The sequence below is a fragment of the Pseudophryne corroboree genome, chromosome 3 (genome assembly GCF_028390025.1).
Source record: "Pseudophryne corroboree isolate aPseCor3 chromosome 3, aPseCor3.hap2, whole genome shotgun sequence".
NCBI classification, from domain to species: domain Eukaryota; kingdom Metazoa; phylum Chordata; class Amphibia; order Anura; family Myobatrachidae; genus Pseudophryne; species Pseudophryne corroboree.
In genome coordinates this window covers 486,106,408-486,134,045 of record NC_086446.1, presented here as the reverse complement: position 1 = coordinate 486,134,045, position 27,638 = coordinate 486,106,408, and the positions used below count along the sequence as shown (strand labels likewise).

The 27,638-nt window shown below is 42.1% G+C and overlaps 1 protein-coding gene across 6 annotated transcripts in view; it reads right to left on the bottom strand.

The window, feature by feature from the left end:
* Nucleotides 1–11,914: 11,914 nt before the first annotated feature.
* RHOT1 (ras homolog family member T1) overlaps nt 11,915–27,638 on the bottom strand; it is a 153,795-nt gene continuing 138,071 nt past the window's right edge. For 3 of the 6 annotated variants that reach the window (XM_063960880.1, XM_063960881.1, XM_063960882.1), the window contains exons 19-21: nt 22,739–22,861; nt 15,011–15,154; nt 11,915–13,413 (exon numbers count right to left, since the gene is read on the bottom strand). In XM_063960880.1, the coding sequence (XP_063816950.1) occupies nt 13,296–13,413; nt 15,011–15,154; nt 22,739–22,861 (385 nt within the window). In that variant the 3' untranslated portion in view covers nt 11,915–13,295. Of the gene's footprint in view, nt 13,414–15,010; nt 15,155–16,796; nt 18,701–22,738; nt 22,862–27,638 lie in introns of those variants that run through there. The other 3 variants (XM_063960883.1, XM_063960885.1, XM_063960886.1) reach the window with 3 other exon arrangements.

Sequence of the window (27,638 nt, the reverse complement as noted above, 5' to 3'; positions counted from 1 at the left end):
CTGCCCGACTTGCCTCCCTTTGCGCCTGTTGGACCGAGCCACATTTGTATCCATAATTACTGCAATACTTGAGGAGATTCAAAGCACTTAGACGTCAGACAACCTGGCCTGCCAGCAGCTATCCGCATCTAAGGCAATCATGCAGTGAGGAAATGTTCCCTATCCCTTGTCCCCACAAACCACCAACGTAAAAGCAAAAATAGATCAGGGGTATGGGGGAGGGGTGTCCTGTGACCAGCGGCAGTGTGGACACAGTGATGTGGGGGACACGGCACAGCTTACCCCAGGAGGTACCGGAGGTGGGTGATGTAGGATGTCAGACTGCATCATCAGGAGCACAGCAGCCCTTATTCAAGAATATGCTGCTGCTGGTTAACTGAATGTAGGGCCCTCAGCCGAGGACCCCGCTGCTTGCGGCTGCTGTGATCCACTGCGAGTCCCGTGGGAGTCCAAGGGCAGTGGCGGGAGCCGGCCACCGTGGAGCTGCGGAGGCCCGGAGCTCCGTACCTGAGGCCGCAGCTTCATCCCAGGAGGTAGGCCGCAGATTGCGGGAGCAGAGATGTGTGTCCCTGGCTCCGTGTCTCCCTATCATGGCTCCCCCTGTGCTGGTCCAAGATAGCATAAGGGAGTCAGGCACCAGAGCTCAGCCGCGACACGTCCTGCAGCTATGCCCACTAGGCCACTCCCCCAGTGCCTTGGTTTTTAACACAGGCTCTGCTGAATTCTCTAATGATAGAATGGCTTTCATCATGTGTAGACTGAGGATGAAGATTTACTGACCACTGGCTTATCAGCCTGTCTCTTTTGAGAGGCTGCTGCTGGAAGTGATAAACTGCAGGTGGGAAGCTGCATGTAAGGGTTTATCGTGTAACCTATCCCTGGTACAGGAGTTGGAATTACCCGTTCAGCTATACTGGATAATGTTTGTGCAAACATAGCCCAAGGTGGATCAACCTGCACCTGAATCTGCCTTGTATTTTTCAAGAGACCCTGGTGTACGCTAAATCAATTTGCACACAAACCATCCTGAACCAGATCCTGAGAGGTTAACCCAGCTTTGCAAGACAAACATGATATAAGTGTTGGTGTTGCTGTGAGTGTATCTTCCTCACCTTTGCCGCACTTAAGACATGATAAATAATCAACACTTCCATAGTGTACGACACAATTTGTGACTGTAATCACTTTAAGCTTTTTAAAGTGACATACAATCCGACCCTACCCATGCACCAGCATTGAGGATCGGAATAGAAAAAAACCTGACAGAATATATATATAAATCAGCAATCACACTAGCAGTCAGTCACATGTTATACATTAGTATAATAAGCAGTATGAGCACATCATCAACTACAACTACATTTCAAATATGTAGAACATATTAATGAATCATGTTTAAACAGATCTACCGTATTCAGACGCATAGCGAAAGAAACCACAGTAATAGTATACAGACTCATATGCAATAGACACTTATCTAACTATTCGTACTCAAAAGGTAGATAGAGACTTAGTGCTGTATTACCCATACTCAGTAGAGTGGGATACAGGGAGACTCACCCCGATTCCAGGACCGATCAATACGTTTGCGAACGCTGAGTGGATCCAGACGCTACTAATGTACACTGCCGCTCCATGAACCTATAGTGAACACAGACGCACCAGTCACACAGCCGCCTATGATGTGACTGGGTCCCGTTCGTATACAGCGTCTCAGACGGAAGCGGGAAAACAGTTCATGGCGGGAGACTCGGAGGAAATTGGTCATGAACTGGGGGGAGGGGCAACCAGGAGAGCGTCCGACTCCCCACTGCTGACACCAACCCTAGGGATCGCGGCCTCATATTATTCCTGGAGCCTCTGATCCCCAAGGCCTAGCGCTGGTGCACCCGAGGTGGCAGCCGCATCAGCGACTGTTTGGTAGTCTCCTCCCAAAACAATGCGGCTGTGTCCGCATTCCCCTTCTAAGCGGAACCGATGCCTTACCTTCTCCCCGTGCTCTGGCCACAGCCTGGTAACATCTGCTGGACCTGCTAGTATATCCGACAGATGCCCGCCGAAACAGCACTGTACTCGTGGGTAAGCATTGTCGTGACCCGGTGAAGAGTTGTTGGAGCGAGTCTTTCTAAGGTACGTATAAGACACTTTTTTGAAAGATCACTCAAGAAAAAAATAGTAAGACTATAAAAATAAAATAAGAAAGCTTAGGGCTGCTAAAAACCAGCCGCCCTCTTTACCATGGTCCGGATCCTGCCTCACCAAACAAAAAATTGATTTTGCCTGAGCCAGGATGCAGGGATATATGGATGGGCCCGTTGCATGCTGGGAAGCCGAAAAGCTTTGACTGATTTGTGCAAATCCGCTGTCGCTTCATCATATCCCAATGTTATCCTGTGGATAACCTGTGGACCCTGCCGGAGAAAGAGGAGATTAAGAGGGGACATGATCAACATTGATAAATATTTAAGGGGACAATACACAGAGCTTGATGGGGATCTGTTTTTGGTAAGATCAGCACAGAGGACACGTGGACACCCACTTAGGTTAGAGGAGAGGAGATTTCGCACAGAGGCGGAATGGTTTTTCACAGTAAGGACAATAAGCGTTAGGAATTCCCTGCCTGAGAAAGTAGTAATGGCATACTTGGTCTAAACTTTTAAGAATGTCCTAGATATATTTCTAATGGATAAGGATATACAGGGTTATGATGGATAGATCACGTACCATAGTTATAATAAAATGAGGGAATACAACACAACGACCGACTTTATCAACAGATAAAATTAATACTGAAAATAGTACAGAGTAGAACACAAATAGGTTGAACTCGACGGACGGATGTCTTTTTTTCAACCTCACAAACTATATACAGTAACTATGTAAGGGCGTTGATTTTAACCCTAAAGATATGCAATTGCCAAAAGATGCAGCTGAAACTATTGTTGAATCAGCTTCTTTGTGTGCTCTCCTGTTCTGTTTGTTGTACAATGGAGATATATATATATGTATATATATCAGGGACGTGCAGTCAGGGGAGGCAGTGCCTCCCCTGTCATTAATGATTAACATAATAGAAAGATAATACTTATGACATATTTTGTGTTATAAGTAACATCTTTATATTATGCTAATCATTTTGATACCTTAAATTGGTTTGGATTGGAACGGGATTAAACAGGGGGTGGGACCAAGCACTTGGGCTGTAAAAGCCCATTAAAAAAAATGGTAACAGCGGCACATCTACAAGTACCTCGTTGACAGGGACACCACGCCCATGTTAGCGAGGCAGCTGTGATTGGACAGCGGATACAGTGCTGGATCCGCTGTCCAATCACCCATACGCAGATGGCAGAAGCGGGACCCGGCGGTGACTGGCGGTGGCAGGGGCTGGGCCCTGTTCTTGCCTGTCTGCTGGCTGGAGGTGAGCTGCTGCGGAGAGAAGGAGGAGCATGCTGGAGTTGACTTACTTGGGCCGTCACGATGACTCCAGGTGCCTGTGATGTGTGATGCTGCAGTTAGCGCTGTCAACAGAGAGAGCGTTCGGGACCTGGGTGCAGCAGAGAGGCGGTGACCGCTGGCAATACACACACACACACACACACACACACACACACAGCCTCCCTAGCCTATGACCTCACCGCACGTCACTGATATATATAACAATAGAGGACTAGTATGTTACATACTGCACTATTTGGCACATTGTCCACTTTTGTTGTTTCTAGACTTTGATCCTGGACTAAGGATGATGATGACCACTCTTTTTGAAGAAGGGAGTGTGTTCACATTAGTTTTATCTCATTACCATTTTTGGAATTTTTCTATTTTCTGTGTATGTTTTTGTTTGTTTCAATAATTGATTTTTTGGAGATAATTGGACATGTAAGTGCTGAGAGTTTTCTATTTTTCAAACACATGCATACACGCGTACACACACACACACATGTATATATAAAATATATATATACACATCACTGATCACACCCCCATTATCAGTAGCACCGCACACATCGTGCTGGTCACACCCCCTGCAGCAGCACGCAATATGCCCTTCAGAAATTTCAGCTCCAGGCCCATGAGAACCTTAATCTGGCACTGCCCACCATTGATTAGTTCCTGTGAGGAGTAGGTAAGGTAGTGAAGGACACTTCGCTGCGGATATGTCATCTATAATCTGAAATCTTAAAGTATATGCCAAAGACAATCCCCACTTGTCCTCTGTAGCAAAGGGGTTAAAATCAGCAATAAGGTCAATCTGGGGATGCCCAAGTAAACATATTTAGGTACTTTTTTAAAATTGTTATTCCCCTAGTCCAGACCTGGCCAACATGTGGCTCTCCAGCTGTTGTGAAATTACACATCCCAGCATGCCCTGCCACAGTTTTCGCATTCCCTAATAGCAAAACTGTGGTAGGGCATGCTGGGACCTATAGTTTCACAACAACTGGAGAGCCACAGGTTGGCCAGGCCAGCCCTAGTCCCCACCATGTAACAAGTTTAGAAATGATGTCGTGTGTACAAGAACATAGTGATGACATTTACATTGCATACACTGAGATGCACCTCTGCAACTCTCTAAAAGATAATTCTGCCTCAACAAAGCCCTAAGTGATAACTAATGTTTATAGGTCTCCTTTTGACAGAACATTACATTTAACTATGTTGTATTTTTATACATAAAAGAACTTCTATAAATGTAGCGAAGCATCAGTGACGCAGCATAGGAGAGACAGAGGCACATTAGAGCATAAGCACATTATGAGCAGCAGAGGACCGGTAGAAATTGCTTGCTCTGGTGCTTTGTGTAAAGTAAGGTACTCGATCATTATGAAGTTAATAAGGTCACAAATACATCTATTTAGAATAACCCTATGCAAATATTTTCAGCTTAAAATACAAAGGCCAAATGAATTAAACTTTAATAAGTCACAGTTCAACAACTGCCCCAGAGTTGCTAGTAGTTCAGTAAAGTGCACCTATCACATACACACAATGGTGAATGCAGCCTATCCAATCAATAGGAGTGGATCCCATCACTGAGGTACACCGTGCCTCACATTTCCCCAATGTCACTAGCGCCTACTGAAAAATGTAGCAGATCATCATATTGGGACATCCAACAAAATAGCTAACTGCGCTATGTGTAGGGGACAGGTGCATTTTAGTTTTATAAACAGAAAAAAGAAATTGGATGCCTAACCTTGCTGCCAACGCATATATGATCCCAGATAAGCTGCTGCTTCTTGATATAAACGTCATTATGGCACAGACAGAGAGCCCCCAGTCTGTGCCATATAAGGGAGATAGGAGGAACGATAGCCGTACCCCATAATGGTGGACACTTCTACATCCACAATTTATACTGAACTACGCTTATACTGTGATTATACTAACATAATTGGAAAGTGACTAACCATCTGAGGATGAGGAGGTAAATTGTACTAATAGGACTACTAACCTGGACGAACTGGGTGATTATTAATTGCTAATAACATGGTTATTGACTTATTGAGGATTTGGAGTAGCTTGCCATTTTTTACATGTACTTTTTATGTCTGTGTTTATGAATTGCTTTTTATGTGTCAGTTTTTTTTATATGGCCATATACTGTATGTCTGTGGTAATAAACTGACTTTATAGATTTTGTTAATTGATTTATTATAATATTTAACAAATCCAGCTAAGCAGCGCTTCTTGGTTGCATTTTAGTTTGTTTGTCGAGTACACTTCAGCATTACTGGTTTTCCACAGATGAATATAACTCTTTCCTCGTGTCACTAACTAACAGATAACCAAAGATGCAATCCTTAGTGATTATCTGGTATATGGTTCAAAAGGTGAAATAGCAGTTCATTATAAACAGATCACGCCACCAAAAGGGATAGATATACCTAAACACAGCAAACACATTCATCTAAATTAGGGGTTTGGAACTGTAATATTCAAGTAGCCTCCAAAAGGACTCAATAATTATATTATCTATTTTTGCAGACTGTAATCTTGAAAACATGACATGTGTACTTGAGAATTGGAGCTGAAAACCACTAATCATAATAAAAGCTGAGCCAGGGATCTTATTGCTAAACCCATACTAAGATAAACTGAACTTACCACAAGACAGGTGAACTGCTTTGGGTGGGCGTCCAGTGACCCTATGGATTCAAAGAAAAGGATTTAACTGGTAAGTACCAAAATCCACTTTTCTTCTTCATCCACTAGGGGTCACTGGAGTACTCTTGGGACGTACCAAAGTTTTTCCCTTAGGCGGGAGAGCCGATTGGCACCTGTAACACTAGACAGCCAAAGCTAGATGCTGATGCCGCAAAAGTATCCAACTTGTAAAAGCGCACAAACTTGTGCACTGATGACCATGTAGCTGCACGGCAAAGATGTGTCGTGGAAGCCCTACGACCTGCTGCCCATGATGTTCCCAAAGAACACGTGTGCTGAAATAGAAGCAGGTGGTTGTAAAATAGCATGAAAATAAGCCAGACGCATGGTCAGCTCAATCCATCTAGCCAACGTCTATTTGGAAACTGGCCAACCTATCTTGACTGCATCATACAGAACAAACAATGTATGTTTTACGTACTGTTGATGTTCGGGCTACATAAATGCGAAGCGCGCTAACTACATCCAAATAAGCTGGAGTTCCTGAACCTTTTAAGAAAACAGGAATTATGATTAGTTGTTTATACGAAAAGAGGATACTACATTTGGTAGAAAAGCGTGATTCGTCCAAAGTTCTGCTGTGTTATCATGAAACACCAAATACGGTGTCTGGCATGACAATGCACCCAAGCTGAAACACGCCTTGCCGAAGCTAAGGCTAATAGAAAAACTGTTATCTAAGTTAGAAACTTAACCTCCACTTGTTGGAAGGGTTTGAAAACTGAGGACTGCAAAAAGTCTAAAACTAGATTCAAGTTCTATGGAGCTGTAGGTGATATTAACGGAGGTTGAACTCTTGGGACACTTGCAGGAACGTATTCACTGTTGCCAAAAAGAGCCAAACGGCGCTGAAAATAAAAACATTTACAAAACAGAAACCTGCACCTTTAGTATCGCTAAACGTAGTCCTCCATCTAACCAGTCTGTAAAAATAGTAAAAGATGGGATAACTTGAAAGAAGATGTCGGAAACTTACGAGCTTTACACCAACCAATATAAGCTAGCCAAATCCTGTGATAATGAGCTGCTGTAACTGGCTTCCTAGCACGTAACATGGCTGGTATAACAGACTCGGAATGCCCTCTCGTCTTATGAGAGTGGTTTCAACAACCACCCCATTAAGCCTCGCTAAATCAGGGTAAAGGAACGGACCCTGTTGTAGTAGGTCTGGACCTAGTGGAAGTGTCCGCGGATCGTCTGCGGAGATCCGAGAACCATGCTTTCCGAGGCCGATGAGGTGCCACTAGAATGACGGTCGTGGACTCTCTGTTAATCTGTTTTAGCAACTGAGGAAGCAGCGGAAATGGTGGAAATAGATACACTAGGCTGTATGGCCACGCTATTGTGAGAGCATCTACTGCTACTGCCACCTGATCTCTTGTTCTGGACACATACTGGGTGTCTGATGTTGTTGGCGAGATGCCATTAGATCCACCTGTGGGTAACCCCACCGCTGGACTACCATCTGGAACACTTCTGGATGTAAAGCCCATTCTCCTGGATGAAAATCCTGACGACTGATAATCTGCTTCCCAGTTGTCCACTCCTGGAATGAAGACTGCCGACAATATTACTTGGTGATGCTCGACCCAATTCAGGATTGGAGCAATTTCACGCATGGTCATGCGATTTCGAGTCCCTCTTGTTTGTTGATGTATGCGACCGCCGTCACGTCTGACTGGACTTGAACAGTCTGAGACTGGAGTATTTGAACTGCCTCAAGCAGAGCGTTGTAGATTGCCCTGAGTTCCAGGACATTTATTGACAGTAATCTTTTTCAGTCTTACCAGAGACCCTGAAATTGACGATGTAGGACCACTGCTCTCTATAGATGAGAGCCTGACTACTGTGCTAGGAGATCTAGCTGAAAAGGACGCTAGTGAAATCTTCCGAACTGGAGTGCTTCGAAAGACGCCACCATCTTTTCTAATAGTTGAATACACAAGTGCACCGAGACTGTCCGTGGTTTGAGCACTAACTGTACCACATAACGAATACTTTCTGCTTTCTGTTCTTGCAGGTAAATTCGTTGATCCACCGTATCCAAAATCATACCTAGAAATTGAATTCTTTGACATGGGGCAAGGCTTGATTCTTTTGAAGTTGACAGTCCAACCATGCTGAATTAGGACATTGGACCTAATTCAGACCTGATCGTAGCAGCAGTTGGGCAAAACCATGTGCACTGCAGGAAGAGAGGGGGGGTGGGGTGGTGGAGATATAAAATGTGCAGAGAGAGTTAGATTTGGGTGGGGTATGTTCAAACTGAAATCTAAATTGCAGTGTAATAATAAAGCAGCCAGCATTTACCCTGCACAGAAACAAAATAACTCACCCAAATCTAACTATCTCTGCACATGTTATATCTGCCCCACCTGCAGTGCAACATGGTTTTGCCCAATTGCTAACAAACCTGAATAAACCCCTATATACTTAGAAAAAACAACACAAAGTTTATTGATGTTAATAATCCTTTACTATCTTAATGGAAAATAAACTATAACCATTAAATCTGGTAAATTGGAATGTGTAAGCACGCATCTGAGATCCAGCAAAATCATGAATTCCTGTCACTCCCATGGACCTGGGATTCCACCTTGAATTTGTAGTAAGTGACGTACTGATTGAGCTCCTTTAGGTTCAATATCGGTGTGACCGAGCCGTCCGGCTTTGATATTACAAAAAGATTGGAATAATAACCTTGACCCTGTAGTGGAACCTGAATCCAAACTACTGCATCTACGAGAGACTGAATCGCGGTCTGCAGAACCACCGTTTTGTCACCTGACACAGGCAGGCCTGTCTTGAAAAACCGCATTGGTGGTATACGATCAAACTCAATTTTGTAACCTTTGTCCACAAAATTGCTGAAGCATCCATCTGTGGAAGTCTGAAACCATGCCAAGTGAAATGTGTAAAGGCATGCTCTCATCACTGAAGAGGTGAGATGGGCTGGAAGCCCGTTATGCCACTGGTTGTCAGCTGGCTTTAAAAAAATAAATAATTTAAGATGGTTAGTGGTTTTTGAAAACCACGTCCTCTACCACAAGTACTGTATACGGTTGTTCCGTGTGCACAGCTACGAAAGAACTGAGGTCTAAAAGATCTGAACGCTGGCCCAGAGTACTTCCTTTGAGGTACTCGTGTGGGCAATGGTAGGAACACAGATTTCCTGCAGTAGCCTGAGAAACCACTTGTCCAATTTAGGACTAAATAACATGTCGTCAGTATAAGGCAATGCCTCTTCCTGGTTTTGACTCAGCCTCTGCTTGCCAAAATAGTGACCAAAGCGTCCTATGGCTGCACTAATGGAGTCTGAAATCCAGTAAGTGACTTGTCCAACATCCATAGATGCCACAGCCAAATACTCAGCCGATTCACAAATGTGATCGGTAAGAAGTAGAAGTTAGTCTGAGAAAAAAAAGACCCTGCTGCAGGCCTAACCTGAGCTGTTTAGCCCAGGATCCTATAGTCTTGTTCCTGAAACTCCAACTAAAGCAGGTATAAGCAACACCCCTGCTGCTGTATAAATGGACTTTAGCATGGACTCTAGCTTACGCTCAGCTGGATCTTTAAGCGTCGTTGCAGCATTACCTGGAATTGTCAATTTTTTCCTGTTAGCAAATAAAAAAAACTCATATTTTGACAGAAGTCTCTGTTTTAGTGAAATCTAGCACCTGGTGTACTGGCCGGATTAGGCTATTATATATTATTATAACCTCACTATTTGACTCTCAGCCCAATTGACCTTTCACCTTCTCTTATTGAGATACCAGGTCTGGCATTAAATCATCCGATTGTATTATGAGACAAATGAGGATTACAGTTAGAATTATAACTACACAGTCTTTGGAAGGCATGCAAGGTTCTTGAAATTTCCTGAGCCCACTGAGGCTGCACAGACGGCATTGAAGTCGGCTCAGATCTTGCTGACTCACGGTCATTCCGTGCCGCGGACAATTCCATTGCCCTATTTAGCCATCAACTCCAGTTATCATGCACACAGACAGTAATACACACAGTAATACAGTGAAACAGACTCCGTAAACAATATCTAGTAAGTATGTGATTTACTGAAGAAAAAACCACTAACAACCCTGTCCGCTCCAGTGGCAGTGTGTTGTAGGACCGACACCAAAATTCCCGCAGGAAGAAACAGGAAGTTAGTACAAAATGGTGTCCACACCATGTGCTGTGTTTTTTAACATATATATTTTACACTACATATGAAACATAGAAACACATTTCACATTATAGGCTTAATAGCATGTTTGTGGTAAGTGAAATATCTGTAACAGAGAAACATAATTCACAGCATAGGCTTTATTCACAGTATAGGCTTAATAGCCTGTTTTTCTTATAACCATTACTGAGTGAAATACATGTAATATATAAACACAGTTCACAGTATAGGCTTAATAGCCTGTATTTCTTATAACCATTACGGAGTTAAATATATGTAATACTGTATATAAACCTAGCTCACAGTAGAGGCTAATGGCCTGTTTGTGTCCCCTTATAAATATTGTTGATGCATTTCTGGAAACTTGATGAAATGCTGGCTAGGGACCGCCATTACCTTCCTTCCCCCTCCCACCACCGCTTGTATCAGTGTCTGTGAGCCCATCTTCTAAGAGCAGGAAGCCCCGGCTAAATGAATGGTTCTCCCTCCCCGTAGTCCGGCAGCTATATGCGAGCTGACTGTAGCAGGGACTTGGGGTGCAGTGGTAGCGCGATGTAATCGCGCGAGGGTCATAGCAGGTAGTGTGCTGCAGTGATGTGTGCCAAGCGGAGACAGCGTGTACTGACTGCGGCGCTATGGGGAACGAAGGCGAGCGCCAATGGCGGCAGAGGGTGCTCATCATGGCGCTGTGAGAAGCATGTAATAAATTTCCCCAGTGAAAACCCGGCCTCACGGAGCGGCGGCAGCATATGCTGACCTGCCACCCCTTACCTTCTCCCAAGGTCTGAAGGTCTCTTTCGGGGCTTCTGTTTAAGCTCAAACTGTGACTTCTGAGTTGCTTGTGATAGATTCCAGAAGTGCTATGACGGGGCTTCTCTTCAAGTGTCGTCCAGCTCCTGCAGCCTTAGGCTGAAATCAGCTAATGTTGATTTAGGTCTATGGCGGGGCTCCTTGTCTGAGCGCCGACAAGTCGTGTTGCCTTCAGCAGCACACACAATCCCGGACCCAAGCTTCTTAGTAAGCTGGGAAGGGACTGGTGTAAAAAAAGAAAAAGTCTTTTAAAAAATAAAAGTATAGTCTGGAGATCCTCCAAACGTGTGCCTTCCCGGTGAGGCACAAAAAAAAACAAAAAAAAAAACACTGAGGTGGAAGGTTACTAATTAAAATGTGCCTATCCATGCTAACGCTCCATCCATATCCTAAGAGTACTGCAGTGACCCCTAGTGGATGAAGAAAAGAGTTGCTCCAAATTCTGTGACCTAACCAGAAACCGATATTCCAGTAACTATTAATCATGCTACACCAGTGTTTCCCAACCTCAGTCCTCAAGGCACACTAACAGTCCAGGTTTTAATGATATCCATGTTTGAGCACAGATGGTTAAATGAAAATAACTAAGCTACTAATTAAGTCACCTGTGCTCAAGTATGGCTATTTCTGGACTGTTATTGGGCCTTGAGGACCGTGGTTGAGAACCCCTGTGCTACACTATAAATGCAGTCACTTGATATCTGTACAACACCCAAAAAAAGAGACAAGACATGATCACGATACACAGGGTCTTATTCGGTTTTCTTTTAATGAAATCCACAAAAAGGTCAGTGAGGAAAAATAAATATAGATTCCATATGTGTTCATACCCTTTAAATAGTCATTGCGGTTACAAAATGTCGCTGCCCTGGGGAATCGTCTCTCTCAGACTAGAGAATCTCTGTGACAAATAAAATCAGTGTACAAACCTAAACAACAGTGCTGGATATAGTGAGAATTTAACATGAAGAAATTTATTCTGAACTAAAAACATTTTCACATTTAATAAATCAAATCTAACTGTGTTTTTATAAAATCATTTTTTGTGGAAAAAATTTAAATAAATAGAAACTCATAATATTAGACATTTTTTTCGAATCAGATAATATGTGGCAGCATCAGTTTGTTCCTTCAAAAATACACAAATTTAACATGTAATAAGTAAGTTTTAGTTTATTACATACACCCTTAAACAAAAATAGCAAGAATCTCTCCCTTGCCTGTCAGATAACAGTACTTTCGTCATTGAGGGAAAGGCGGGCACTTGAGAAACATTATGAAGGACAAAGTTTTGGCTCTGGATTGGACAATATGTGGTGGTTTTAGGGTGTACACCAGAACATATAGGGGAGCATGTAAATGGTCTGATGATGTAGGAAGGCAGTAGGGACCCCAAGCTATATACATTATATACAGGAAAATTAGAGCAGAAACATTTTGTAGCATGATTGGGCAGACGGTTAATGGTCTGGAGACCGTTGTGTGCCTCTGCAATACAGGGCATGTCTGTATAATAGCTGAATAGTGCCTTACCAAACGGCATTGACATTCATTCTCTTACATGAATTTCTATGTAACAATCAATCCTCCTTTCATTTTCTTGACTGCACTTTGGCACTTAATGTCAGTACTTAAAATTCAGCATAAAATTGATGGAAGGCACGACATTTCAACTTCAAATCTGTCCAACATCAGATAATGAACCGCACATTATTAAAACAACTAAGTGTAGAATTAGGCATCGTACAACCTTGCTGTGTAATAAACTGCCTTCTTTTCAGAAGCTGCATAGTTTTCCTAGTTACATACTACTAGAACCGCCATGTTTGTACACAGCTGTCAATATATATACGGCTTCAATCAGTTATGTTGTCATCAGAATGGTGCAGAATCAGTTTCACTGTTGTACTCAATACTGTCATCAGGTTTTATTTTAAAACTCCATGTAGCAATCATTACAATGAAAAAAGTAACTCTAAGCTAGCTTAGTTTGTAGAGGTTATAATATACAGACACTGAATGTGGGAATTGTTTTTGGCTGCAAGGAAAGGAGGAGCGACGAGGTTGGCAATTCCTTTTGGCTGTGGGGGAAGGGAGAAAAGGGCCGACAAAGTTGGCAATTCATTTTGGATCATCGCTGTTTCAACAAAGCTTTGTACATAGCAAATCCCAGGACGGCGAAGACTGTTGCACCAAAACTTGCCCGTAGCCAGAATGTGGAACCTTTAAGCTCCGCCTGCGACATGTGCCTGGGAGCATGGAGAGAAAAAGAAACACATAGTTCTGTTACTTTGTATATAAGAACTGAGGGAATCTAAAGGTGGGTACACACTAATAGATATATCTGCAGATCAATTGATCTGCAGATATATCTATGGACGGATCGAGCAGTGTGTTCAGCATACACACTGCTCGATCCGTCGGGGACTGACGTCATGAACTGGGCGGGCGTGTACACACGCCCGCCCAGTTCAGCTGTCAATCACCGCCGGCCCCCGCAGCATGCGTACACACAAAGCGACGCGCCAATATATCGGTAGATATATTGGCCGTCGGCTGTGCTGCGCGGCCGACGCGATAAGTCTGTGAACGACGGAGTTCACAGACGTATCGGCCGTACACACTGGCCGACGGTCCCGCGATATATCGGCCGTTCAAAAGAACGGCCGATATATCGACCAGTGTGTACGGGCCTTAAGATAAGTCAATATGCCTAAATTTCCAGGACAGCAGCCATTAGGATCAATTGGGAACTAATGTAATTTTAAATTCCTGTATTACATTACTAACACAATGGCAATAAGCTTTTGAAAAATGACTTCCTCAATGTAAATGTAAAAATTGACTTTCCTCCAGATCTCCAACATTAATCTTTAAAACTACAAAATTCACACATTTTATGTAAATAGCAATTTAAATTATAAAACTGTTTATATAATCTAAGAGCTATAAACTCTCCAACAATATACTGTATAGGCTCTACAAAGTTAAGAGACTAATGACACACATAACTAGTACACAAAGACAAAATGGTGGCATGTGCTTAAATTCGTATGAGCAGACATACAAAAAAGAACCAACAAAAGGGTGCAGGAATTACAATCTGTTATTTTATGGTACGGTTTGTTACAAGTAGATAAATCATGTGCACGTGATTCCACACAAGGCAGAAGTTCCTGATCATTTATTAATCACTAGATTATTAGTCCACACAGAAAAACACAGCAACATCATAATTAGAAGCAAGTGTCATTCATTCAGATGATACTGAACCTTAGTCACTTATTTGTTTTAGAAGTTCTGCACAAGTTGGTTGTACACTAACTTTCTGTTTATGTGCAGATAACGAGTTTTATAGCGTGGAAGTGTAAACCAGACAACTTTTATGTGGCTATAAAATGAAATGGACAGTTTGTGTCAACCTGATATAAGTAACCAATGGCTGTGCTTCACAGTATAATTGCACAAATAAAGCCTGCATACAACAGACAATTGCCAATTCGTCACATAAGTTAATGTAGCAAATTTAGACATTTTCCAGAGGAATGTTCCAGCACTATTCTACCATCTCGAGAATCAAATTCAGCCAGCATGCAAGAACCACACATACTGTAGGAAAATCCTGCACAAGTAAAAGAAGAGATGGAAATACAGTAGCATGCCCACTTAACATATCCAAATACTTTATACATATATACTTATATTAGTATAAGCTTGGGAATCATCCCATTTAATGCATAGCACTGAAAGGTTACATACATTGTTTAATGCATAAAATAAAACAGACTAAAGCAGGGTTAATACACCATTTGGACAGATTCACTAAAGTGCACACATCTGAGATACCTGGCAGGGTCTAGAGCTGGTTCAGCAGATGCTTCCATAAAGATGGAATATTCCACGTGGGAGACTGGATGCACTTGGTGTCCCAGGCTGCTCTCTGCGTCTGTAATCAGCGACTCCCCCAATACATCTATCCAGGCTATCAACCTTATACACACACATGCACACAGTTCATGGAATGACTCGGCGACACTGCCAACAATGAATCCTATACTCAACATGCTGGAAAGAGGCCCATTCTAATGCTTCAATGGAAACTGCCACATCGCATGCATACAGTCTTACCCATTAACTGAGAAACCTTCAGGTCCTGCTAGTGACCTTTCCAGCATACTGAATAAGAACTTCCAATAATAACTATTTACATCCCCATTTTTGGAAGGCTTGGAGATTCTAGAGAAGATATTCAGACATCATCAATTTGTCAACACAAGTGAGTTTTAAAAGGAGTTCAGAGGTCAGTGTACCGTATCTAGGATACAGTTTGCCATTTAGTAACTGGCATGGAACAGAATATTCTGAGAAGGCACAAGTCCTGCGTTATACAAAGCCACATCGGGTAGATTCTCGCCCCCAATGTTCCTCAGAAAAAGCCAATGCCTTACTGTCTCACTTAAACCATTGGCATCTGACCTCATGAGTTGTCATCCTATGTAGTGTGACCAGATATGCCCAGAGAGCAGACTGATTTACTACGTACAGTTCTCAGCTGATGTTAGATACTCAGGAGGCCTCCGATCCTGCACTAGAAGCCCCAAACCTTGCATATCACACACAAAAATATTACTGTCTCCATAAATTATTTAACATCACACTTCTGTGATCCAAGTCAATGCAAAATGCCAGCACAAGTCAGCCAGAACATGCTTTAGAATTGTGATGGGGAAGTATCCGTTTCTCTGACAGAGGACGGATTGCACATTCTTAGGCTGCAGTACTTCAGCATGTACAGCAGTGACGGGAAGAATGTGTAGCCACAGAGTGGTACATAAAGATTTCCATGTGACATGTATGAACTCTGCATAAAGATGACTGTGAGCATGTTAGAACATTAGGATACAATGTTGTCCTGGCATACATGCTCATCTTAATGGGTACAGCTGATCAGCCTAGAACAACCTTTATAGTCATTGATCAAGTGCAATGTTCTCATATACACAAAATGCCTGATTCAGAAGTAGATGCAGGTTTGATATGGTCACAACTGGCAGACGGCTTTAGTTCTGCTCATGCGTCTCAGTTTGACTGACAGCCAGCGACTGTTTGGGGGAGGTAACAGGGAGTGGCAAGTCTCTTGCGGGCTCGGTAACGAGCTGCGCTAACCACAGGTTCTATTCCCACTCTATGGGTGTCGTGGGAATAGTCCCTGGATTTAAAGGGGTGCAGAATTTAAAGGGGTACGGAATCCTGACCGCCGGTCACATAACTACATCTTCCTCCTTGAACTACTTTCGGTAGGTACTAACCACTGCATACTGAGAACACCCCACAAGACCTGCCATTTTAGAGATGCTCTGACCCAATAGCCTAGCCATCACAATTTGACCCTTGTCAAAGTCGCTCAAATACCTACGTTTGCCCATTTTTCCTACAACCAGCACATTAACTTCAAGAACTGAGTGTTCACTTTCTACCTAATCTGATATATCCACCCGTGACAGTTGCAATTGTAACAAGATCATTTGTGTTATTCCCATCACCTTTCAGTGGTTTTAATGTTACGGATAATCTGTATATATTCGTAGGCAGCACTAGGAACAGAGCTTCTTTTAAGTAGATTTGAGGGGGCAAATAACTATGATTAACTTTCCTGTATTATATCAGGCCATCAAAATCATCCTTCAATCACCATGTTTAATTCTAAATAAGATGTTGACAGGCCTCTGGCATTTTTAGACATAATACACAATGCTAAGTGGTTTACAAACAGGTCACACCCATTGAACAAAATACTTCCGCTGCAGTTTGTCCAGCCAATGACAGTAGATGACCATTACTAACTGGCAAGTTATCCATTGAGCAATTGCCTGGAGACTGATGATGTATACTAAGCATATAGAGCGACAGCTACTGATGCTGCCTGTTAATTCTCTTAAATTCATAGAATAAACTGTGATATGACAAAACCTTGTAGTGTATTTATAAAATACTGCAGTGTAGCCCTGAAAATTAAAATACCTTATCACTGTATATTGCAGCAATTTGGAATGTTATTTTGGGGCTATTTACTAAGGGGCAGTTGCATGGATACGGACTCTGATAAGATCACTTAACTTCCAGTTTCAGACCCATCCTCATAAGATTCATTTCCGGCGGGGCTGCATGCATAGCATAAAGTGGGACAATGCCATCTTCAAATGGTGTCAGCTAACGGAGGTACAAGCTAGAATTTACCATGTACAAAGGGGACTTTATACTTATTGTTCAGCTTTATATTACTGAGAATATACATAAAATAGAAATCTGAACAAAGGATAACCCCAATATTGAATTATATTATGGGAGTTAGCCTGTAGTCACATTACTATAATACTGGGAACAAATTGATGACTGTTAACCACTTGCCTCGCATGGTCGCATCAGATGCAACCACACCAGCAAGTGTCTTATCTGACCTGGTCGCACAGGATGCGACCAGTCAGATAAACAGTGTTAGGAGTGGCAGGGAAGAGAAACTTCCCTCCGCTGCTGCTCTCAGAGGGACCGGTAGGACCTTCTGCCTCCCTACACTCTCCCCGTGTCTGCTGTGCTGCCGATCACTGCTGATCGGTCAGCACAGCAGGACCCCCCACCCCGCGGCTGCAGACAATATCAGCCGCTGGGAAAGTGTAAACCCACCCCCTCAAGCAGCTCTCAGTCCCCCCTTGTGTACCTGGAGGCTGTCTGGGGTGTAAAAATCAACGTTGCGATGTTACCATTCTTCCCAACCGATGTATCGATGTTTGAGAGAAAATAAATATATATATATTATTATTATTATTTTTTTTATTTATTTTTTTCCAACTAAAATCATTTTGGAGAAGGCTAAATTTATGTTCTTCATTAATTCATTTGTAAAAAAAACAACAACAGAATTTCTGAGCGTTTTTTTGGGGGGGAAAACTAGACAGGAGGTTAAATAAATCACTCCTATGACGCCCTGAGCAAACATGGCTGACCTGGATCAGTTCTAGCGAACATGTAACACACCAGGGAGGTACTGGATAGGATGTCTTCCAGAATGGCTGGTAGTACTCACATAGTTATGGGGAGATTAGTACTGAGTATTAAATACCATTATCGCTGTCAGTATATTGAGCGGTGAAGTCATCATCAACACATCCTTTAGTATTATAGTTTCTGGTACGTCGTATATAATTTGTGTCACCATTATCAAAGGGGTTAAATTATGCAAGTGTAAGACTAATTGGACTAATACAAGCTCCTCTGTATCATGACAGATAGTGCCATATATTTGTGACACCAAACACGTGAAAGAAGTCAGCCAGGAGTGGATAGTCCTGGGAAATTCTCAGATTTTCCTTGATGTGGAGATAGAGTAGTAGCTCTACTACAGCTCAGTTAGATGCAAGAGTTATCACCACTTACTATACTGACAGGAGAAGAGATGAAAAGGGCTAGTTAACTGTTAATGGGGAGACATGGTGCAAAAATAAGAGTGCAATGGCTGTCCAGAGAAACTGAAATGAACGCCTGCAGGAAAGAGAAAAGAAATGGTGCTAAACACACTACAGAGGATTCTGGATTTGAGAAGATTAATAGGAATAGACTGGTATAGATTAGTGGGAAATCTGAATCAGATGCTGAGCAGAGCAGTGTCCAAAGTCACCGCTCTTGTCCCGGTTAGTAACGTTATACCGCCAGCCAGAGAAAAGACCTCCACACTATTACTAAGAGGATCTTAGTGCATTTCCACACAGAATTAATAATAAGGATGCATGATATTTAGTTTATTAATAGAAGAACTTTCAGACAAGTTTTGCCCACAAATACATTATTCATTCCATTTTACTACAGCCTGATGGCGATTTTGAAGCTAGTTAAGAACAGAAAATTATCCAACACATTTTTTACAGGTAGGAATGTATGAATAGCTGCATAAATTATTGCACTCTTCCAGAATAATGATAGACACTCTATAAAATGACATTTATTTGCCTTGTGGTCTAGGGGGTCAGCTTATCGTACATCTGTTATTCATGTTTGTTTGCAAAACTTTGTGGTGAAATTGTGACAGTTAAATGAAATATTCCACCATAAACAAACATATAAACAGGACAGAAACAAGGCTTATTTTTCAATCAAAGTGCAGCAACTGGAAATCCATCGCAGCTTCTATTGTGTGCTCTTCACTCATAGTAACAAATATGTTAAGAAATGAAATTCCCCTGCCACCTCTGGCAGAAGAACAGACTTCTAGATGCATTGGTGTGGTAGGTTATTCTGCTAAATAGGGGAGAATGGCCTTTATACTGAATAGCAACTTTAACTAAACCTAAAATTACAATGTTCCTAACTATTGTATCTCTATGATGGAAAATGACCATTAGCGGTGGAATACACACAGAGCCAATACATACATTTCAGTACATTAATGCACTTTGCTAGTGATTCATTAACTCTACAAACAGTAGCAGTAATGTTAATGTACACTGTGGAGCATGCTAAAACAGTCTACATATAATCTATTAGTAGGTTAATGCACTCTGGAATGGTAGATAATATGCAAACACTAAGGCAGTGTATATATAACATTAGTATATTAAGGCACTCTGGGTTAGCTGATGATGTGTAATTACACAGGTAGCGTATGCAATTGTAGGTAAACATTTGAGCACCCCTGGTCAGATTGTACGTATCACTGAATCTCTAAGTGAAATGAAGTTAACAATCTCTGCAGGGCCTAAATGACATGGTAAACTTATCTATGACACATGTCAGCGCTCTTACAGTGTTTACTTTTATTTTTATAACGCTTCATAACTGTACTTACTCCTTAGACCTTAAATAAAGTCAGTTCAAAATTGTTCAACAGTTGAAGACCCTGAAAATGTCAAACCTTTCAGGATCTTATACATTCTCTCAGCAACCATGGGCTCCTCTAAGCAATTCAGAGGTCTATTCATGAAGCAGTGAAAAGAGAGGAGAAGTGAGCCAGTAGAGAAGTTGCCCATGGCAACCAATCAGCAGTGAAGTAACATTTATAATTTGCATACTAAAGAATTATACAAAGCAGCTGATTGGTTGCCATGGGCAATTTCTCCACTGCCTCACTTCTCCACTCTTTTCACCACTTCATGAATGACCCTTAAGTGAGGACTTGAAAATAAAGTATTACATGGTATAAGTGATTGCTACATATGAAAACTTATGTATACACTAGTATGCTTGAACCAACATTTTCGGGAGGTGGTTGATAGACAGTCAAAAGGTCGACAGGGTCAAAAGGTTGACATATGGTCGACAAGTTTTTTTAGGGTTTTTACAACTGTTGCTGCATTTACTATCCATGTTACAAACTATTACCTTCAGTAACTTTGTGGCGAGTGAAGCGAGCCACCAATCCCAAAGCACGGTGAGCTCACGACACGATGCATTTCAACAAATTTTCTATTCATGTCAAAAGTATTACCATTAGTAACCTTGTGGCGAGCGAAGTAAGCCACCGAGACCGAAGTATTTCAACAAATCTGGGTAAATTTTTTTTTAAAAACACAAAACACCACCCCAATTTTTTTTGTGGGTGTCAACCTTTTGACCCTGTTGACCTTTTGCCTGTCGACCCTATGGTGTCAACCTAATGACTGTCTATCTTTTTAATGTCTATGTTCTGTATCACACCCGCATTTTCTAGGTGGCTAGCTATTGTGGTCTACACGTATCTTCAACTCTTCTTTGTATCTCCAGTGCCATTACTCAATATTTGCTCTCCGTCTCTACATAGCCTTATATGCCTCCATGAGTGTGTCTCTCCATCATCATGCCTCCTTCTGTGTCTCTCCAGCCTCAGGTTTCTCCCCATATCTTTACTCCCCCCTATCACTCTGCTACCTCACTGTATGTCAATCTAGCAGCCACTGAGCGCTCTCTACTGCACTGTGGAGGCTGCTTATATTATAGCTAATGTGACACGCTTAGGATTTCCACTGCAAGAAACTTTATAATGAAATAGAAGTGGAGAGCAATTGTTAAAGACAAGGCAAGATCAAGGAAATCCAAAATAACTGCTTGATAACTGGTGAATTATGCAAATCAGAATTTGCATAACCACTGCAAAGGGCTTGCAGCAACCTTTAGGCACACTTGATTAATGATCCACATTAAGTCACGGATTACACAAAAATGATCTGCATGAAAGAGTTATTCAACAACATCATTACAAAAGCCAACATACTGTAGAATGTGAAACAGTAAGTAAAACCACCTTTTGGAACACTGTGCTAATAAAACAAAAATTAATAATTGTGTTAACAAATCACAACAGATAAATCAGGAATAGGAATGTGAACAAAAGAACAACTTGCCAACCATTAAAACATGCACCTAGGTCTATCAGCAAATCCTAGCAGATAATGCCCAAGAGCCAGTGCAGAAATGATAGCTATGCGGTTAGCATACCGCTCGTCGGGATTCCAGCAGTCTGAATACCGATTCAGGAATCCAGACAGGTTCATCATACCGCCGTCGGAATACCGGCAAGGTAGGCGATTCACACTCTGTGTGTGTCCACGACACTCATAGAGGGGGAATAGAACCTATGGCTAGCAAAGCTCGCCACCAAGACCGAAAGGGGCTTCATTGTGCTCACCACCATGCTGGGATTCTGCCGCACGAGATGCCGGTGTCAGTATACTAACAGCCGGCATCCCATGCGCCGGGATCACATACTGATCCCAAATGATGGCATCTCAGCAAGATAATGATGCAAAACACTGCTGGGATCTTTTTGCCAAGTTTGGATCGGAGAACGAGTGCATGCAGCATCTTTCAGAGCTCACACATCTTTATGGAAATCCTGATTCTTGCATTGTTTGTATGTAACATACTAGCAATCCAAAACATATGAGAGTAGGCTATCCATAAAGATGGCACGTGAATAATGAGCAATAACAGTGCTGCCCAGCTAATTTTCAGGGATGTTTTGGAATGGCCTCTACAGTCTGAAGACTTTAAGGCAGCAATTCAAGTAGTTGTTTGACCGCAATGTGCTGCTACAGAACGGACATCGCTAGATTTTCCTCGCATCTCACAGAGGTGTGCAGAACAGCTAGCGATGTTCACCCTACAGTAATGGGCAAATATGCGCGCAGCTGAACATTACGGGATGTTCGGCGGCACATTGCCTCTATTTGAATCGGTCCCTAATATTATTTATAATCTGTAAAGTGATTCTAAACATGAAAGATGACCACATAATATTACTGACCTAGAATTGTTCCAAAAGCAAAGTCTAAATGAAATCTAGCTGGCTACAAAACATCTGCAAGCAGCGATTTCTGCCAAAGGAGGTGTTACCAAGTACTACTGACTGACAGGGTGCCCAAAGTTCTGCACAAGCCAAATGCATCCTTTTGTTATTATCTGTCAGTCCTTTAAACTAAATATACAGAAGCAGGTCATGTTTATGAGATTAAGTGAAATATGTAAGTTTACCAGGAGTGACCAAATATTTGCATACAATATATTAGTAGGTTATTGCACTCTGGCCTGGTGGATAATAAAATCAAAGACCTGTTGACAACGGACGTGAAGAGTTTGTTCTTTACAGCCTGGAGGAGGTCAGAGTGCAGGAGGTTTTGACACAGGCAGAATGTACACCTATTGCAGGTGCAGAGGCAGCGTAGTCGGGCGTGACTGCGGAGACACACAGAAGATACATGTTCAGAATTTGCCGAGTGTACACAGCTTTCTACATGTATATAGGGCAAATGTGTCCCGGCTATATCCAATGAGCACTGTGTTTTCCAATATTGTAATGCCACATATCCAAGGCCTAGATTACATATTCATTAACATGGAGATGTACAGTATGTACAGTACAGTCATTGAACAACACACTTAGAATAATACGGGGTGGTCCATAAGTGTGGAAATGCCCTTATAAAAAGGAAATGAGTAAGGAAATATTAATCCAGTGTCTACGCATATGAAATTCGAGAATGAATAACGGTACGTTAAAACGAAGAACACCACTCCAATATCATATGTGTAGACACTGGATTCATATTTCCTTACTCATTTCCTTTTATAAGGGCATTGCCACACTTATGGACCAACCTGAATTTGCTTATAGAAGAACACTTTCAAATAATAGAGTTTAAAGGACAACTAAACCTAAACACATAAATGTTTATAAGAGCAGTATGTGAGAAAACGTATGCTGTGTTTTCTTACTATAACTTTTCACTGCAGCTTAAAAGTGTAATGGAATATTTGCTTCTGTTTCCACCATAAACAGGTGCAACCACAGCTTTCTATATACTGTGGTGGTGCAGGACAAGACCTGCACAATACAGATTTACCATAACTTATTTAATGTGTGTACTAAATGTGCACTACTCTATGTACTTACACTTTTATGGTGGAAACATCACTATAATCCAATATCAAAAACTATGGCCATGTCTCCTAACACATGTGCAATAAGAAGCTTCAAAAGTCACTTTTCCAACTCTACCCAGATTCCCGAGTCTTTCATATAAACATCTTGTGCTCCCTGGTCATTGACAATGAATGGAGAGTATCTGGGGTCATAAATGCAACTGCTTGAGTTTAAAAGTTAACACCTCAGCTACAGTTAGTGACAGCATCATTCCGGTCTTCAATGAACTGTACCCGTATGACAGATTCTCGGTGTATTCAGCTGTACACTGCTCTAAAGGCTTACACTGTACACTGCTCTTCCCAGAACGGAAGAAAAACAAACAAAAAAAAAACAAAACACCATTTTGACAGATGATTTAATGGCTTTTTCAGATCTCATCTAGTAAAACAGAGACAAGACTTGCATTTTACATAGATTACCCAAAATGATCTATGTGATTAAATAAAGATATTATTTTTTTATACAGGTTGAGTATCCCATATCCAAATATTCCGAAATACGGAATATTCCGAAATACGGACTTTTTTGAGTGAGAGTGAGATAGTGAAACCTTTGTTTTTTGATGGCTCAATGTACACAAACTTTGTTTAATACACAAAGTTATTAATAATATTGTATTAAATGACCTTCAGGCTGTGTGTATAAGGTGTATATGAAACATAAATGAATTGTGTGAATGTACACACACTTTGTTTAATGCACAAAGTTATTAAAAATATTGGCTAAAATGACCTTCAGGCTGTGTGTATAAGGTGTATATGTAACATAAATGCATTCTGTGCTTAGATTTAGGTCCCATCACCATGATATCTCATTATGGTATGCAATTATTCCAAAATACGGAAAAATCCAATATCCAAAATACCTCTGGTCCCAAGCATTTTGGATAAGGGATACTCAACCTGTACTGAACTCAGTTAACTATGGTATAATACAACATAACAATTGTTACTTAAACCATCCACTGCCAGATGAGCAAATATTGGATTAATAGATTATAGAATATAAAGCAGTTGGTGCCTACAGGGATCTGTTACAGCAGCGTTTCCCAACACCAGTCCTCATGCAACAGTGCATGTTTTGTAGATCTCCTCGTTGGTGCACAGGTGCAGTTATTACTGGCTGACGCATATTAAAAGATCCACAGGAGGTGCTAATTATTTCACTTAGGATACTGATGAGATCTGTACAACATGGACTGTTAGGGGCCCCTGAGGAATGGATTTTGAACACTGGCCGGGATGTAATGGAGTCCGAGATCGCCGAAGGTGCAGGATGCCAGCCAATCTCTGACATTTTTTTAAAGGGGCAATCACTTACAAAGCGCATGGTTTTGCCTTGTAAGTGATTGTCCCTTTATAAAAAGTCAGAGATTGGCTGGCATCCTGCACCTCTGGCGATCTCGGACTCCATTACATCCATTCCACTAGGGTAGATGTACTATAGCGGCACATATCGTGCAGCATTAGCTCTTCCTGCTTCACCTCATTACTGAGGCAAAGCAGGAAGGTACATTGAAGAGATGTATGAACATCTCGTTTGGCAGTCCAGTGGAGTGAAAACTTCCCCTCCTGCGATCTGCGCTAGAGCGCATCAACTTAGTGCTGATGTTCTGCTCCCTTCCCCAGCCAGCTCCAGGGCGCATGCATGATCTCTCACTACTATAGTGAGATTTCACATGCAGCCAGGAGCTGGCACCCGCCACAGTCAGGGACAGCTTTGTCCCTGCTGTGGAGATACGGCAACGACACCTGCAGCTGTCAAAATTGATAGCTGCAGGTGGCGAAACGGTCAGTGCAACTGACCATTGATACATTTTCCTGCACATTGGAATGCTCTTTTAGATAGCAGTGATTAAAATGACAGAGGCATGGCGCCCCCATAACGGAGCACACACCGCAGTATTAATACATGGGAAGGGGGATGGGGGAAGAGGTATCAGCGCACATAACATGCACTGTTACCTCTTTTCCCCCTATACCGACCGTCATACACATCTACCCTAGGGTGCAGTACCCCTTTCATACTAAACGCGAAATCCTGTGTTATTGAACAGGCATGCGTAGAAACCCAGGATTTTGCTTAGAATGAAAGCAAACAACCCGCAGCTAAGTCCCAGGTCCACGACCCTGCTCCCGACCAGGGCCATAGAGCAGAGACCCGGGAATTTTCCGGCTGCTAGACATGGCAAATTTCCAGTTCTTAATGCTGGGTACACACTGAGAGATATATCACAAACAGACCGGGCAGTGTGTTGAGCATACACACTGCCCGATCCGTCAGGACTGACTTCACAAACTGGGCGGGCGTTTACATGCACCCGCCCAGTCCAGCTGTCAGTCACCGCTGGCGTCTGCATCAAGTGTACGGGCGGTCGGGTGACCACTTGTACACACAGCACGATGCGCCAATATAACATTAGATATATTGGCCATCGGTTGTGCTGCAGGGCCAACGCAATATGAACAACGGTGTTCACATATCGCTCGTACACACTGGCCGATGGACCCGCGATGTATTGGCCGTACTATTAAATATATCGCCCAGTGTGTACGCACCTTAAGTCTGAAAGTGGTATTACAGAATTTAACGTATTCCTGGATAAAATCTTGCTAGGGTGTTTTTCACCTAATAATAATAATAATAATTATAATAATAAATAAATCCATCAGATTATATATTGTACAAAACACAGAGATAGGGTGGATACCCTACACCATTTTTAAACCTGTGACTGTACATATACTGTATACCACCACATCATTAGCCTGGAAACTTCTTCTGTGACAAATGTGATACAAAGAGATTATAGACAGGAAATAATTCTAACCCTAAAACACTGCTGCATACATATCGCATAAATTGTATTTCAGGTTTAGTCGTCCTTTAGTCAAAATTGTGCATGGATGTAGTGCCTGTGTGTGTAAGACATACTGTAAATGAGGTGGTGATGTTTCCTGCATTAGAACACGAGGAAACTGCACACAGTTCATGCAACAATATCAAATAACTCCACTATAGGATTGAGTGGGAGGATCAGACAATGTGTCTTCAGAGAAGTGCATGCTCATGACAGCTGAGAGGACAGGCCGCAAGCTATTATAAAGGGCCATGCAACAAACCACATACTGTACATCTGTGATTGCCTTATAAATCCATAGCTGTCTAATAGGGCAGTAGCATCAGCACCTGTGTCATTGAAAGGGTTAAATTTACTCTCCCCACCTTCTAACAGCAACACACAAAACGCCGGACAGACAGAACATCAGGCTACAATAATGCGAAAGAAAGAGCAGGAATTGTGATAAATGAGTGACTTATATAATGTAAGTTGTACAGTCCCCGTTTTTACTGGCTCGATGTGACCATGTTTTATTAATTTTCCACAATGCTGTGTATAGGCAGTGTAAAGAATACCTGTACTATGGTGACTGAAATCCTTTGCTCGGATTGTCAATTACTAAACAGTCTGTGTGTCATATATAAGTGCTAAAAGGAGAGATTATTGATTTAAGCCAGAAACTCCATCTCCATAAAAAAAGAGGATTTTTATACTTACTTTAAATACTTTTCTTTAAGCCCATTGGGGAACACTGGGAAATGCTGGGGTACAGTGGATGTAGGAAGAGTGCGGGCACAAAGACTTGGCTGTAGCTTCTTCCCCTATATCTGCCTGGCAGGAGCTAATCACTTATGTTTAAACAAGCCCCACAGAATAGGATATAGGAGAAGGAAAAGAACAATGTTCTCCTGAAACATCAAAAAATAAGAATTTACTTACCGATAATTCTATTTCTCGTAGTCCGTAGTGGATGCTGGGAACTCCGTAAGGACCATGGGGAATAGCGGCTCCGCAGGAGACTGGGCACAAAAGTAAAGCTTTAGGACTACCTGGTGTGCACTGGCTCCTCCCCCTATGACCCTCCTCCAAGCCTCAGTTAGGATACTGTGCCCGGACGAGCGTACACAATAAGGAAGGATTTTGAATCCCGGGTAAGACTCATACCAGCCACACCAATCACACCG